This window comes from Triticum urartu, chromosome 7A, assembly GCF_056163025.1.
Source record: "Triticum urartu cultivar PI428250 chromosome 7A, HENAU_Tu73, whole genome shotgun sequence".
Taxonomy (NCBI): Eukaryota; Viridiplantae; Streptophyta; class Magnoliopsida; order Poales; family Poaceae; genus Triticum; species Triticum urartu.
The window spans coordinates 21,261,807-21,277,486 of NC_141879.1; the positions used below are offsets into that span (position 1 = coordinate 21,261,807).

General features: G+C 44.2%; 1 protein-coding gene across 5 annotated transcripts; it reads left to right on the forward strand.

Annotated features, from left to right (window-relative positions):
• The first annotated feature begins 11,970 nt into the window (after positions 1 to 11,970).
• On the forward strand, positions 11,971 to 14,750 carry LOC125525904 (cysteine-rich receptor-like protein kinase 10). 5 transcript variants are annotated; one of them, XM_087531372.1, is made up of 8 exons: positions 11,971 to 12,756; positions 12,861 to 12,968; positions 13,128 to 13,136; positions 13,170 to 13,288; positions 13,444 to 13,654; positions 13,858 to 14,098; positions 14,190 to 14,340; positions 14,451 to 14,750. In XM_087531372.1, exons 1-8 carry the CDS (start codon positions 11,973 to 11,975, stop codon positions 14,748 to 14,750), a joined length of 1,923 nt encoding a protein of 640 aa, XP_087387498.1. In that variant the 5' UTR covers positions 11,971 to 11,972. The 5 variants fall into 5 exon arrangements, with proteins under 5 accessions (XP_087387498.1, XP_087387495.1, XP_087387496.1 ...); XM_087531369.1 differs by having other exon boundaries at positions 11,971 to 12,773; positions 12,875 to 12,968; positions 13,107 to 13,288; XM_087531370.1 differs by having other exon boundaries at positions 11,971 to 12,773; positions 12,875 to 12,968; positions 13,128 to 13,288.
• Positions 14,751 to 15,680: the final 930 nt, after the last annotated feature.

A 15,680-nucleotide genomic window follows, 5' to 3' on the forward strand; every position in this document is an offset into this window, starting at 1 on the left:
CGGACGGACTTAAACATCGCTACGGGTGAGAAGGTCTCATCGTAGTCAATCCCTTGAACTTGCCGAAAACCTTTTGCGACAAGTCGAGCTTTGTAGACAGTAACATTACCATCAGCGTCAGTCTTCTTCTTAAAGATCCATTTATTCTCAATTGCTTGCCGATCATCGGGCAAGTCAACCAAAGTCCATACTTTGTTCTCATACATGGATCCCATCTCAGATTTCATGGCTTCAAGCCACTTTGCGGAATCTGGGCTCACCATCGCTTCTTCATAGTTCGTAGGTTCATCATGATCTAGTAGCATGACTTCCAGAACAGGATTACCGTACCACTCTGGTGCGGATCTTACTCTGGTTGATCTACGAGGTTCAGTAGTATCTTGATCTGAAGTTTCATGATCATTATCATTGGCTTCCTCACTAACTGGTGTAGGTGTCACTGAAACAGTTTTCTGTGATGAACTACTTTCCAGTAAGGGAGCAGGTACAGTTACCTCGTCAAGTTCTACTTTCCTCCCACTCACTTCTTTCGAGAGAAACTCCTTCTCTAGAAAGGATCCATTCTTAGCAACGAATGTCTTGCCTTCGGATCTGTGATAGAAGGTGTACCCAACAGTTTCCTTTGGGTATCCTATGAAGACACATTTCTCCGATTTGGGTTCGAGCTTATCAGGTTGAAGCTTTTTCACATAAGCATCGCAGCCCCAAACTTTAAGAAACGACAACTTTGGTTTCTTGCCAAACCACAGTTCATAAGGCGTCGTCTCAACGGATTTTGATGGTGCCCTATTTAACGTGAATGCAGCCGTCTCTAGAGCATAACCCCAAAACGATAGTGGTAAATCAGTAAGAGACATCATAAATCGCACCATATATAGTAAAGTACGATTACGACGTTCGGACACACCATTAAGCTGTGGTGTTCCGGGTGGCGTGAGTTGCGAAACTATTCCACAGTTTTTCAAATGTACACCAAACTCGTAACTCAAATATTCTCCTCCACGATCAGATCGTAGAAACTTTATTTTCTTGTTACGATAATTTTCAACTTCACTCTGAAATTCTTTGAACTTTTCAAATGTTTCAGACTTATGTTTCATTAAGTAGATATATCCATATCTGCTTAAATCATCTGTGAAGGTGAGAAAATAACGATATCCGCCACGAGCCTCAATATTCATCGGACCACATACATCGGTATGTATGATTTCTAACAAATCTGTTGCTCTCTCCATAGTACCGGAGAACGGTGTTTTAGTCATCTTGCCCATGAGGCACGGTTCGCAAGTACCAAGTGATTCATAATCAAGTGGTTTCAAAAGTCCATCAGTATGGAGTTTCTTCATGCTCTTTACACCGATATGACCTAAACGACAGTGCCACAAATAAGTTGCACTTTCATTATCAACTCTGCATCTTTTGGCTTCAACATTATGAATATGTGTATTACTACTATCGAGATTCAATAAAAATAGACCACTCTTCAAGGGTGCATGACCATAAAAGATATTACTCATATAAATAGAACAACCATTATTCTCTGATTTAAATGAATAACCGTCTCGCATTAAACAAGATCCAGATATAATGTTCATGCTCAACGCTGGCACCAAATAACAATTATTTAGGTCTAATATTAATCCCGAAGGTAGATGTAGAGGTAGCGTGCCGACCGCGATCACATCGACTTTGGAACCGTTTCCCACGCGCATCGTCACCTCGTCCTTTGCCAGTGCCCGCTTATTCCGTAGTCCCTGTTTCGAGTTGCAAATATTAGCAACAGAACCAGTATCAAATACCCAGGTGCTACTGCGAGCTCTAGTAAGGTACACATCAATAACATGTATATCACATATACCTTTGTTCACCTTTCCATCCTTCTTATCCACCAAATACTTGGGGCAGTTCTGCTTCCAGTGACCAGTCTGCTTGCAGTAGAAGCACTCAGTTTCAGGCTTAGGTCCAGACTTGGGTTTCTTCTCCTGAGCAGCAACTTGCTTGCCGTTCTTCTTGAAGTTCCCCTTCTTCTTCCCTTTGCCCTTTTTCTTGAAACTAGTGGTCTTGTTAACCATCAAAACTTGATGCTCCTTCTTGATTTCTACCTCCGCAGCTTTCAGCATTGCGAAGAGCTCGGGAATAGTCTTGTTCATCCCTTGCATATTATAGTTCATCACGAAGCTCTTGTAGCTTGGTGGCAGTGATTGGAGAATTCTGTCAATGACGCAATCATCCGGAAGATTAACTCCCAATTGAATCAAGTGATTATTATACCCAGACATTTTGAGTATATGCTCGCTGACAGAACTGTTCTCCTCCATCTTGCAGCTATAGAACTTATTGGAGACTTCATATCTCTCAATTCGGGCATTTGCTTGAAATATTAACTTCAACTCCTGGAACATCTCATATGCTCCATGACGTTCAAAACGTCGTTGAAGTCCCGATTCTAAGCCGTAAAGCATGGCACACTGAACTATCGAGTAGTCATCAGCTTTGCTCTGCCAGACGTTCATAACATCTGGTGTTGCTCCAGCAGCAGGCCTGGCACCCAGCGGTGCTTCCAGGACGTAATTCTTCTGAGCAGCAATGAGGATAATCCTCAAGTTACGGACCTAGTCCGTGTAATTGCTACCATCATCTTTCAACTTTGCTTTCTCAAGGAACGCATTAAAATTCAACGGAACAACAGCACGAGCCATCTATCTACAATCAACATAAACAAGCAAGATACTATCAGGGACTAAGTTCATGATAAATTTAAGTTCAATTAATCATATTACTAAAGAACTCCCACTTAGATAGACATCCCTCTAATCTTCTAAGTGATTACGTGATCCAAATCAACTAAACCATAACCGATCATCACGTGAGATGGAGTAGTTTTCAATGGTGAACACCATTTATGTTGATCATATCTACTATATGATTCACGCTCGACCTTCCGGTCTCCGTGTTCCGAGGCCATATCTGCATATGCTAGGCTCGTCAAGTTTAACCTGAGTATTCTGCTTGTGCAAAAACTGGCTTGCACCCGTTGTAGATGGACGTAGAGCTTATCACACCCGATCATCACGTGGTGTCTGGGCACGACGAACTTTGGCAACGGTGCATACTCAGGGAGAACACTTCTTGATAATTTAGTGAGAGATCATCTTATAATGCTACCGTCAATCAAAGCAAGATAAGATGCATAAAAAGATAAACATCACATGCAATCAATTTAAGTGATATGACATGGTCATCATCATCTTGTGCTTGTGATCTCCATCTCCGAAGCACCGTCATGATCACCATCGTCACCGGCGCGACACCTTGATCTCCATCGTAGCATCGTTGTCATCTCGCCAATCTTATGCTTCCACGACTATCACTACCATTTAGTAATAAAGTAAAGCATTACATCGCGATTGCATTGCATACAATAAAGCGACAACCATATGGCTCCTGCCAGTTGCTGATAACTCGGTTACAAAACATGATCATCTCATACAATAAAATTCAGCATCATGCCTTGACCATATCACATCACAACATGCCCTGCAAAAACAAGTTAGACGTCCTCTACTTTGTTGTTGCAAGTTTTACGTGGCTGCTACGGGCTTAAGTAAGAACCAATCTCACCTACGCATCAAAACCACAACGATAGTTTGTCAAATAGACTCCGTTTTAACCTTCGCAAGGACCGGGCGTAGCCATACTTGGTTCAACTAAAGTTGGAGAGACAGTCGCCCGCAAGCCACCTGTGTACAAAGCACGTCGGGGGAACCGGTCTCGCGTAAGCGTATGCGTAAGGTTGGTCCGGGTCGTCTCGTCCAACAATGCCGCCGAACCAAAGTATGACATGCTGGTAGGCAGTATGACTTATATCGCCCACAACTCACTTGTGTTCTACTCGTGCATATAACATCAACATAAATAACCTGGCTCGGATGCCACTGTTGGGTTTCGTAGTAATTTCAAAATTTTCCTACGCACACGCAAGATCATGTGATGCATAGCAACGAGAGGGGAGAGTGTTGTCTACGTACCCAACGCAGACCGACTGCGGAAGCGCTGACACGACGTAGAGGAAGTAGTCGTACGTCTTCACGATCCAACCGATCAAGCATCGAAACTACGGCAGCTCCGAGTTCGAGCACACGTTCAGCTCGATGACGATCCCCGGACTCCGATCCAGCAAAGTGTCGGGGAAGAGTTCCGTCAGCACGACGGCGTGGTGACAATCTTGATGAACTACAGCAGCAGGGCTTCGCCTAAACTCCGCTACAGTATTATCGAGGAATATGGTGGCAGGGGGCACCGCACACGGCTAAAGAATAGATCACGTGGATCAACTTGTGTGTTTCTGGGGTGCCTCTGCCTCAGTATATAAAGGAGCCAAGGGGGAGGGGGCGCCGGCCAGGAGGAGGGCGCAGGAGGAGTCCTACTCCTTCCGGGAGTAGGACTCCCCCCCAATCCTATTCCAACTAGGATTCCCATGGGGGAAAGAGGGAGAGGGGTGGTCGGCCACCTCTCCTAGTCCTAATAGGACTAGGGGAGGGGGGAGGCGCGCAGCCCTTATGTGCAGCCCTTTCATCTTTCCACTAAGGCCCACTAAGGCCCATATGATTCCCGGGGGGTTCCGGTAACCTCCTGGTAACCCGGTAAAATCCCGATTTCACCCGGAACACTTCCGATATCCAAATATAGGCTTCCAATATATCAATCTTACGTCTCGACCATTTCGAGATTCCTCGTCATGTCCGTGATCACATCCGGGACTCCGAACAACCTTCGGTACATCAAAATGCATAAACTCATAATATAACTGTCATCGTAACCTTAAGCGTGCGGACCCTACGGGTTCGAGAACAATGTAGACATGACCGAGACACGTCTCTGGTCAATAACCAATAGCGGGACCTGGATGCCCATATTGGCTCCTACATATTCTACGAAGATCTTTATCGGTCAGACCGCATAACAACATACGTTGTTCCCTTTGTCATCGGTATGTTACTTGCCCGAGATTCGATCGTCCGTATCCAATAACTAGTTCAATCTCGTTACCGGCAAGTTTCTTTACTCGTTCCGTAATACATCATCTCACAACTAACATATTAGTTGTAATGCTTGCAAGGCTTATGTGATGTGTATTACCGAGAGGGCCCAGAGATACCTCTCCGACAATCGGAGTGACAAATCCTAATCTCGAAATACGCCAACCCAACATCTACCTTTGGAGACACCTGTAATGCTCCTTTATAATCACCCAGTTACGTTGTGACGTTTGGTAGCACCCAAAGTGTTCCTCCGGTAAACGGGAGTTGCATAATCTCATAGTCATAGGAACATGTATAAGTCATGAAGAAAGCAATAGCAACATACTAAACGATCGGGTGCTAAGCTAATGGAATGGGTCATGTCAATCAGATCATTCAACTAATGATGTGACCTCGTTAATCAAATAACAACTCATTGTTCATGGTCAGGAAACATAACCATCTTTGATTAACGAGCTAGTCAAGTAGAGGCATACTAGTGACACTTTGTTTGTCTATGTATTCACACATGTATTATGTTTCCGGTTAATACAATTCCAGCATGAATAATAAACATTTATCATGATTATAAGGAAATAAATAATAACTTTATTATTGCCTCTAGGGCATATTTCCTTCAGGTATATCTATATGCATGATGCATTTTTGTTGTTCTTTACCGTCATGTTCTTATGTATGGCTAACTTCTGTTTGACGTTGTAGGAGGACAAGTTGAAGAGGCCGCTCTCAGACATTGAGTCGTGGAAGCTGGCCCGCGAGCGGAGTGATTGCAAGCATGGCGAGAGCCAGTACTACGGCAAGACCGAGCAACACCTGGAGTCTTACACTCAGAACTATCAGAAGTTGCATCCGGATGTTCCTGTTCCTGAGGTCGCCCAGTCTCAGATCGACGACACAACGGTGGTGGCCATCCAGGGGAAGTCACATGGTCAGTATCCGTGTTTCGATGGCTTGATCACTCCTTCGATCTCGTACACATGGCTTCGGGATACCAACCCGAGCTAATTAGAGAGTACGGGGCGTTCACAGACTCCCTTAGCCCGCCAGCATGCTGTAAGTACTTCCCCTTTATCTTCTTTCTCTCTAGCATTCTCAGTTTATTTTCAGCATTGCTCACTTAGAAACAACCTAAATTATGTAGGCATATAAGGCCTTTGTCGAGCATAAGAATCTCGAGGTGCGAGAGTACTTGCAACGAGTGAAGGCAAACGATGATTAGAACCGTCAAATGATGACGGTTAGTTTTGCCCTCTTAAAACCAAGCTAAAATTTTGCACTTTCATTCCTTCTGACCTTCTAGTTTGCTTGTTTAACTAACATCCAGGTAAGGATGGCAATGGGTAGGGTATGGGCAGGGTAGAGCAATACCATACCCATACCCGTATAGTCAATGGGTACAAAATTCTACCCATACTCATACCCATGGGTATGAAACTTTACCCATGCCCATACCCGACGGGTACCCGTACCCATTGGGTACCGAGCGGGTAGAACAAATAGGACACAAGTTGTTCACAACTTTACACTCGTTGATAGCACATTTGACAAAAAAAATCAATTATCGCAGCTCAATAATAGGTAGATGAGTAAATGACCACTATAAAAATTTAGAAATCACAACATACTCATAATAGGAGTAGCTGAGTCACATGACAAATTAGTGATTAATTGACGACAACTTAACATTAGTTCACAAGCGGGAAGGGTATGGGTATACCCGCGGGTACAAGGTTATACCCGTACCCTACCCATGACTTAATGGGTAGGGTATGGGTACTACCCATGGGTATAAAAGTGTGCCCATACCCTGCCCATGCGGGTACGGTACCCGCGGGTACTTGTACCCATGGGTAAAATTGCCATCCTTACATCCAGGCTATGTTGGCGTCTTGGAGTAACCGCACAGATCCACCACAAATGGGACCCCCACCACCACCTGCGGGAGAACCCCCACACGTGCCCACGTTCGATGAATGGGTGGCACTAGGCAGTGATAGTCCGGTTAGTACATTTGCCCAACTACTGACAAACTAGTTCTCGTTCATTCAACACTATCATCGACCCCAGTCACTCCGATCTGGTAGAGTGATGGTGGTCGCGGTGGCGGTTTTGGCGGAGGTGGTCTTGGCGGTGGTGTTTTTGGCGGAGGTGGGGTTTTGGCGGAGGTGGTCTTGGCGGTGGTGGTTTTGGCGGTGATGGTTTTGGCGGCGGCGGTCTTGCTTGATGTCGTTGATGATACCCGTGCATGTGGCCATCGTGCCATACCTTTCATGTTCCTACTTATGTTTCATGTCTTGCACTACTTATGTTCATGAACTTTCGCCGGTGATGATCTTTAGATGATGAAGTTGAGTATGTTTAAATGATGATGATGAACTTGAGTATGTTTAGACGATGAACTGTCATATTTCTGCATGATCCCATATTTTTCTGCTTTTAAATGCTGTCAAATGAATTGAAAAAGAGAAAACAGGGAAAAAAAAACTATGCCTACGGCAAAGCCGTCGGCATAGATGGCCCAGGACTTCCCAACGCGTGCCACGTGGCAGGGCTATGCCTACGGCTCATCTATGCCGACGGCTTTGCCGTAGGCGTAGCCCTGCCGCCAGGAGGCACCAGGGGGCGATACGTGGCACGGCTATGCCTACGGCAAAGCCGTCGACATAGATTTTGTCTATGCCTACGGCTCGTAGGCATAGCCCTACCACCAGGAGGCACCACAGAAAGCCACGTGGCAGAGGTATGCCGACGGCTTGGCCGTCAGCATAGATTTCCACCTATGCCGACGGCTCCCTGCCACGTGGCTTCCCGTGATCCGCCAGCGCTTTTGACGGTGCCGTCCATTGCTGTCAAGCGAAAAACACTGCCGACGGCTAAATATGTCGACGGCCGAGTGGCAGCCATCGGCATAGGTCCCTATGCCGACGGCTATACTATGTTGATGGTCTGACAAGACTACGCTGACGTGATCTACGCCGACGGGGCTATGCCGACGGCAGCCGTAGGCATAGATCTATGCCGAAGGGAAATGGCCTATGCCGACGGCCCCGTCGGCATAGGCCGCGAGTCCAGTAGTGAAATAATGGAATGGTGTCATGCTAAAGAAACACATGTGATAGTACATTCCTTTTATTTTTCTTGCATTGTTATTGCTAAGGTTGGTATAAGAAAGAATTAGTTAATATGGTGACACTCAACGACTCCTGAAGATGGTGCGGTGTGTGTGTGTATATATTGTAGCCATACAAAGTATGTGTGTTTGGTAGAGATATTTGTCTTGAAACAAATTTGCAAATGACTGCCTCCAATGGGTTTTTTCATAAATAGTTTGGATTGCTTACCCATGTGTCACGTGTTGACTGGCTCCAATGTTATGTATACATTAAAGGGTTCGTGTTGCTTTTTATCTTAAGCTTAGTCTAGAACTATCCTGATCATTTGATATTCAGTGAGGCAACTCATCTAATTCTCCCTTAGTTAATTAATTTTAATAAAATGCCACATACAGAGGCATTTCAATCTATTATCCCGCTAATGAAACAAAGATACTTTAGTCTAGAATTAATTTTTAATATAAAATGAAACTTACAAAGCATCGAAAGTAAATAACCACATGTTTGGCTCTCCGGCGGGTGCATTCTACTTTGCTGTTATGGTATTTACAATCCTTGAATTGTTTGAACCCATCTCTAATTATTTGTATTCATGGTCTGGAGGGTATTTTGGACATCAAGGAGGTAAATGACAATGAATTCGTCTCTTGCCTCACCAATCTAAACATGGAGTTTTTGAATCGAATATTGAATAATCAGTTTCCTCAATTCAAATTCAAAGTTTTCAAGATCTTCAGAAAAAAGATTGATCGGCGGTTGTGGCTATGTTTCTTGGTCGTTTGGGCGGCGAGGGGTGTGGTGGGTGGCTCAGGCGTGTAGTCTATCGCAAGCAGTCACATTGCCTAGATCTGGACTTGGTTGCACGGGTGAGCTACGGAGTGAAAAGCTCCACGCTTTGGCGGCGACGGCGACGGTGCCCGCTGGTACTGTGGTCCTCTTGAGGATGTCATTGTGGTTCTCTCTATGCCAGGGTTTTCGGGTGAAGACTCTTGTTCATCTCGGACTCGACAGCGGCAACACATAGTGTCATTTCCCCTCTTGAGGTCACTTTCGTGGAACTTATGTGTCCTAGAGTGTGTCTTGACATTGTATTTAGGTCTACCAGTATTATCTTTCGGCAACGCAGCTGCGTGCATTTAGTTTTTCTGGCTATATCAGGATCTATTATGTAAGAGGGCTACCTCACCTCCTTGTATCGCTCTGCCGTGTATTTTAGTTTATGCTTTATTTATAAAGCAGGACGAGAGCCTCTTTCGAGAGAGTCAGATTCTTCAGTTTTTTGAGCCCATACCCATAGAACAATAGTTCTAGATATTTTTCTCTATTAAATTGGATATACACAAGGGGCTACAAAGAAGGGACAAAGTAATAGGGAACATAAAATTATCCTATGCCAGTTTTGGATATCGTTAATAAAAGGGGTCATTTGAACTATGACAACACTTTTCTGAATATTTAAATGGGAGATTTCCCCACCTGAATCGAAAGGCACCACACAACTGAGAATGCCCACCCCGCGACACCACTTGTGTCGCAAAGGTAGATTTGGAAGGTCACGTGAGGCAAAGACGACGCCACAACACCTATCTGCCACACACGAGCAGATCCATCACAGAGGTAACTAGATCGGGGCAAAGTGGATGCACATACCAATGAGCTGCATGAGTAGTAGACCAAGGCGTCATGCACCCAGGTGCGAGCCATCCACAATGGCGAAGAAGAGCATGCTCACAGGCCCCGATGAATAGCCTGTGTGGAGGGCTAAGGGGGCGCGGAGCTTATCCCGGCCTGCGGCCTCCTCCAACGACGGTGAGGGTAGGGACAGTGGTAGTGCCGCTCTGGATTAGTAGCGCCGGGGGCCTCTGCGTCACCCTAGAGAGACGAGCGGAGGTGTATGAATCTCAACTAAGACAACATTATCCTAAACTACTGTCGTCTGTCAATCCATCTCTGCAAGCAATCAACATTCTTGCTTTTGACTCTATGTTGAAGGAGAATAAGATCCTGCTTGAAAAAGTATATTTTGCAGTGGTGAGTGCAGGAGCTTCCATTCAAATCTTGCCATTTCCTTGGTTCCAAATATTCCAGCATCCCAAAATAATGATGCCCAAAGGTATTTCCTTATGGAGCTCTTTGAAGGCCCAGTAGAATATTTTCAGCTTTTTGGGGAGAATACACTCCGAGAAGCTTTGAGCTAAGATACAATCCTAGAAAAGATGCAGGGCAGTTTCTTCATTGCAAAAGACACAATTGTAGTAGTCGAATTCATCAAAGAAACTCTTAGGTGGCTAGGCTTTCTCCTGCTCCGGTCGGCACTGCTGGTGGTCCGCCTCGCCTCCCATGGCCTTTGGGCCGTGGAGGTGCAAAGGACCCCGGCCCCTCGCCATTGGGAGGGATCTCACTCTCGTTCTTTTTCTTTCAGGGTCTTGGTCGGGGTTATGTGGCAGCGGCGATGTCCCCTAGTAGAAATAATGTCTCCCACATCCGATCTCCATTGCGGTGGTGGATCTAGCATCATCGGAGGGCGTGTGGTGTTGTGTCTCCGATGGATCTTGTGGGATTCGATCGGTGCTGGTCATTGCTGGATCTGCTTGGATCCAGTCCTCGTTTGTCATTGGTTGTGTGCCTACAGGTTTGATCCTTCTGATCTACACTTCTCTTGAACTGCGGTGGATGCTTTTCTGGTGCACTGGTCCTGTAGGGCCTTGGCACGATGACTTCCCGACTATCTACCACAACAACGTTTGCCCGGTTTCTGCGAGGAAGCGACGATGATGGCGGCGCGCCTTCGGCTCGCTCCAGTGCTTGTAGTCATCTCTAGGTGGTCCATGGACCTGGTTGTAAGTTTTGTTACTCCTGGTGTTCTATGTGCTACCATGACAGATGATGAATAGACTAAAGTTTCTCCTGCAAAAAAGATGGAGTTCATACAAGGTCACACAGAGAAAAATACCAATGTTTGACACCGAAGTTTCAGCACTTGATTATACAATACCATGAGACACCTAGCTACCACTAGTGAAACCAACGGTTACAAAAGAACGAACCCATGTGACTCACCAAGTGCATGCAATGCAACTATGCAAATAAATTGAAACCATGTTGTCTAGGTGATGGGGTACGTTCTAAACAGATGTGAGGTAGAAACTTCTAGCAGAAAGGACACGGGTGGCGACCCATTTGAATTATCGTCCCGGCCGGCCAATAGTTCCGAAGGCACCATTTTAGTGTACTTTAACTAGTAAGTCAGTCGTGGTTTGATGGTGGCTAAATTCTAATAGTGACACAATAATTTCTTGACCTGACCGGCACGCAATGGTGCTAGAAACAGGCACAGAATTAGTTATTTTGGTTGGTGGATAGTGAAGTGCCCGAGTCAAGATGCTATGTGGAAATACTTGTCTCTATACGGAATAAGGAGACAAATTTATGTATAACCAGGTAGCAGCAAGATCAACTTAAAACTTTAACTAAGTACAACATTGACGTCCGTAATAAGAGTGCATTTTATTTGTCTTCTATTTTTCCCAGCAGCCTGGCATGACCATACCTCCTGAAGACCAACTCATTGATTCCAGATACCAAGCGTTATACCCCTCAAAAAAAAAAGATACCAAGCGTTATTGTTGCCTTGATTAGTTCCAAGTAATCTGTTGAATAGTCGGTACTACTGAACGGAAAGCAACTGACAAACAAGATGCAGAAATTAACTAAAAAAATGCTCTGGTATTCTCTTCTCCAGGCGAGCGATGGTGACTTGCTGTTCAATAAGTGCACGGACTGAATTGTTCATCTGGATTGAGAGAAGAGGAACAACATGCAGTTCGAGCAAGGCATGGCGACAATCCTGCTGCTCCTACTCAGCAGCCTCACACCGTTCCTGGCGGCAGCCGATGTATTCTGCGACAACGTTAAGGTCCTTGCTGCCACCCTCCCAAACAAAACCTCCTCTTCCCCAGTACACTTTGCCACCGCCACCATCGGCCAAGCCCCCAACACCGTATATGCGCTCGCGCTCTGCCGTGGCGATGTCCTCAATGACACAGCCTGCGCCGAGTGCATCACCAACGTATTCGGCAAAGTGCAGAATGCTACGCCGCCAGAGGTAGAGTGCTTCAGGGCTGCCTCCTACTATGCCGATTGTATCCTCATTTACAACTTCAAAGACATCCTCGCTCCCTCATTCACCAATAGTACAGAAGGAGAAAATGGTGGCGACCCTCCTTTTGAGAGGTGGAATGTCAGAAACGTTACCGGCGACGTGCCACTCATCACTGGTCTTATCCACAAGCTGCTGGTGCAGACAGTGGAGAAGGCAGCCAGCGCGTCGCCGAGGCGGTTCGCCACGGGTGTCGTGGACAGCGGCACAAACTTCCCGAAGGTGTACTCGATGGCACAGTGCACGCCGGACCTGTCTTCCGGGGACTGTCTAGAGTGCTTGCAACATCTCCTTGGCATGATCAACTCCACCATGTCCCTCCGCATGGGAGGGCAGATGGGTGTCATACGGTGTTATTTCAGGTATGACGCGTCTCAGTTCTATCAAGGCCAATCAATGATAAGTCTGGGGCCGCTAGCTCCAACTCCGACCCAACACAAGAGTAAGTCCAGCCCCAGGGTTCCTATATGTAATTTTGTGACATGGAGGTAAAATTCTCTATTATATACACACCTGATTGGTTGTTATCGTATATGTTCATATCAGGGCGTATGAACAAGCTGTGGGTAATTCCCATAGTTTTAATACCTCTAGCTGCAGCAACATTTCTCTTCTTCATCTTGTACTATCGTCGGATCACAAAACAACGAAAAGGTATGCCACTAATAATTAGTTAGTTTCTGAATGGGCCATTCTATTGTTTGAATTAGTTACTCTTTAATCATAGTCTTAATAAGACACTATTAAACATATATCAATAAAGAGGGATTGTGCCAATTCTCAATCATGTAGGTGAAGTGATGAGGTTACAAGGATCAAGACGTTCTCGGGATTTGGAAGGAGAGGAACAACTAGTTTGGCAAGGCAAAAATTCAGAGTTCATGGTGCTTGACTTCCAACAGCTACTACAGGCCACAAATAATTTTTCGGAAGAAAACAAACTTGGACAGGGTGGCTTTGGTGCTGTATACAAGGTAAATTACTATGCGCATTTTTATATGTTTATTTCAAACTTCTTTGGCTTCCTAACATAATAGCTAACAAAGGAGCCCACATTTATAACAATGGTTAGGAGGTTTATAGTGCAAAGTGGAAGTGCGCCTAACTTTAGGATATATATTTTTACCAGGGCAAGCTTGCTGATGGATTGGAGATAGCAGTTAAAAGACTTTCTTCACATTCAGGACAAGGCTTCGTAGAGTTTAAAAATGAAGTCCAGCTCATAGCCAAACTACAACACACTAATTTGGTTAGGCTCTTTGGATGTTGCTCCCTAGAAGAGGAGAAAATATTAGTGTATGAATACTTGCCCAACAAAAGCTTGGATTTCTTTATCTTTGGTATGTCTATGCATTTCTTATTTGAGTTTACACAATATTTATCAATGCATCAGAGTAACTAAAATTGACTCCACAGTCCACATTTTATTTTTCTGTTAACCCCATGAGTCTAATTTCATTACATAGGTAACCAAGTAGCACAAATTTTGATCAGTTAACCTGGCGTATTTCTCATGTTATACCAATGTTTGTCTGATGTGTAGATGGAAAAAGAAGAGCTTTACTTGATTGGTCCAAACTTGTAGCAATAGTTGAAGGCATAGCACATGGACTTCTTTACCTACATAAGCACTCCCGGTTACGTATCATACATCGAGATCTTAAACCAAGTAACATTCTCTTGGATAGCGAAATGAATCCAAAGATTTCAGATTTTGGTCTAGCAAAAATTTTCAGCTCAGATAGCACTGAAGGAAACACTACTAGAAGAGTGGTTGGTACATAGTAAGTCTCAGAAACACAATCCACTCTTGAGTACTTATATTACACCCCAATCATATGCAATAATTTTGACATGTATCATATACCATTTCAGTGGCTACATGTCCCCTGAGTATGCTTCGGAGGGTGTCTTCTCTATTAAATCGGACGTCTTCAGTTTTGGTGTTATTATTTTTGAGATACTTAGCGGAAAGCGGAATTCTGGTAGCCAGCAATATGGTGATTTCATCAATCTTCTTGGATATGTAAGATTATACACATAAACTTATGCAAGTAAATTTTTTCTATATTTTCTGTGTGGCCTACATTTTTTTAGATATTTGAAGACATAACATAACCTAAGAACTACAAACAGGCATGGCAATTATGGGAAGAGGGAAGGGGAATTGATCTTCTTGATACATCATTGGTTCCCAAAGGTCAATCGCCGAAGATTATGAGATACATTAATATAGCATTATTATGTGTACAAGAGAATGCAGCTGATCGACCAACCATGGCAGATGTTATAGCAATGCTATGCACCGATGATATGAACATCGACGAGCCTAAGCAGCCGGCATATTTCAACATAAGGGTCGGAAATGAAGAGTCTACTGCTACAGAGTCATGTAGTATTAACGACATGACCATATCTGTCGCAATTCCTAGATAGTTTTTCTCTCCTTGTTTACTATGTTTGTGATGTCCCAACGTGTATTGATGATATTGTAACCATTGTATCAAAGTATAAGTTTAAGTGGTCCATTCTAGTTTTCACAGACTATGTTGTTGCTACCTTGAGTTCAGTTGTCCCTAATTTTATTTTATTTTGCATATTTTTAATGAGGTTTATTGGTTTATCTATAGCATTTTTATTACATTTTCTATCTAAATATTAAATTGGAACACACATCACATTGTTTCGAAATAAAATATAATAAGAATTGTTGATGGTGTGCCCTAAGCGGTTTTTGTTTATCATAAGCTGACTCGAGTTTTAGACACATGATGATTTAATTCGTGGGGATGTACATGACAATTATTTTTAAGAACGAAGGTGCAAGATGCGCCCGACTTTAAATTATTAAAGCCCAGCCAGATAGAGTAATAAGAGGTTCATACAACCACCAACCACAGACAACAAAAGTAAATGATGTTCAGATACAGAGCTCTAAGCTGAATATGAGTGCAGATTCGAAAACATTTTGGTAGACTACGTGGCTGGCGACATTGCAGCCGTCCTCGCCATGGCATCAGTATGACCAAGCCGCTGGATCACCGCGTGCCCGTTGTCTCACCCTTCGCCTTTCCCAACAGAGCCCACTGCTGCCGAAAAAGTTACCACTGATACGTGATGATTTGACACAAAAGTATGGTGTTGTAAAAAAATTTGCAATATAATAGCCACGAAGTCATAACTCTTTTTCTTTAAAAGATGTTGTCCAATTGATAGATCTTGTGTTGGAAATTTCATTCAGGTGAGTAGTTATTTCATTATATAAACCTGTGACGCCTTGATTGACTTCTGGATTAACTAATTGCTGTATTCGATCCCTGCCGGTTGGTAGCTGCCGTGAATAATTGTTTCATCGACATCGTGATT

What these genes read in the sequence shown, in the direction of transcription:
- LOC125525904 (XM_087531369.1), top strand. Translation starts at nt 11,973, where the DNA reads ATGCAGTTCGAGCAAGGCATGGCGACAATCCTGCTGCTCCTACTCAGC. An exon ending in CTTGGATTTCTTTATCTTTG is followed by an intron (nt 13,655 to 13,857) that starts GTATGTCTATGC and finishes TCTGATGTGTAG; the next exon opens with ATGGAAAAAGAAGAGCTTTA. An exon ending in TCATCAATCTTCTTGGATAT is followed by an intron (nt 14,341 to 14,450) that starts GTAAGATTATAC and finishes AACTACAAACAG; the next exon opens with GCATGGCAATTATGGGAAGA.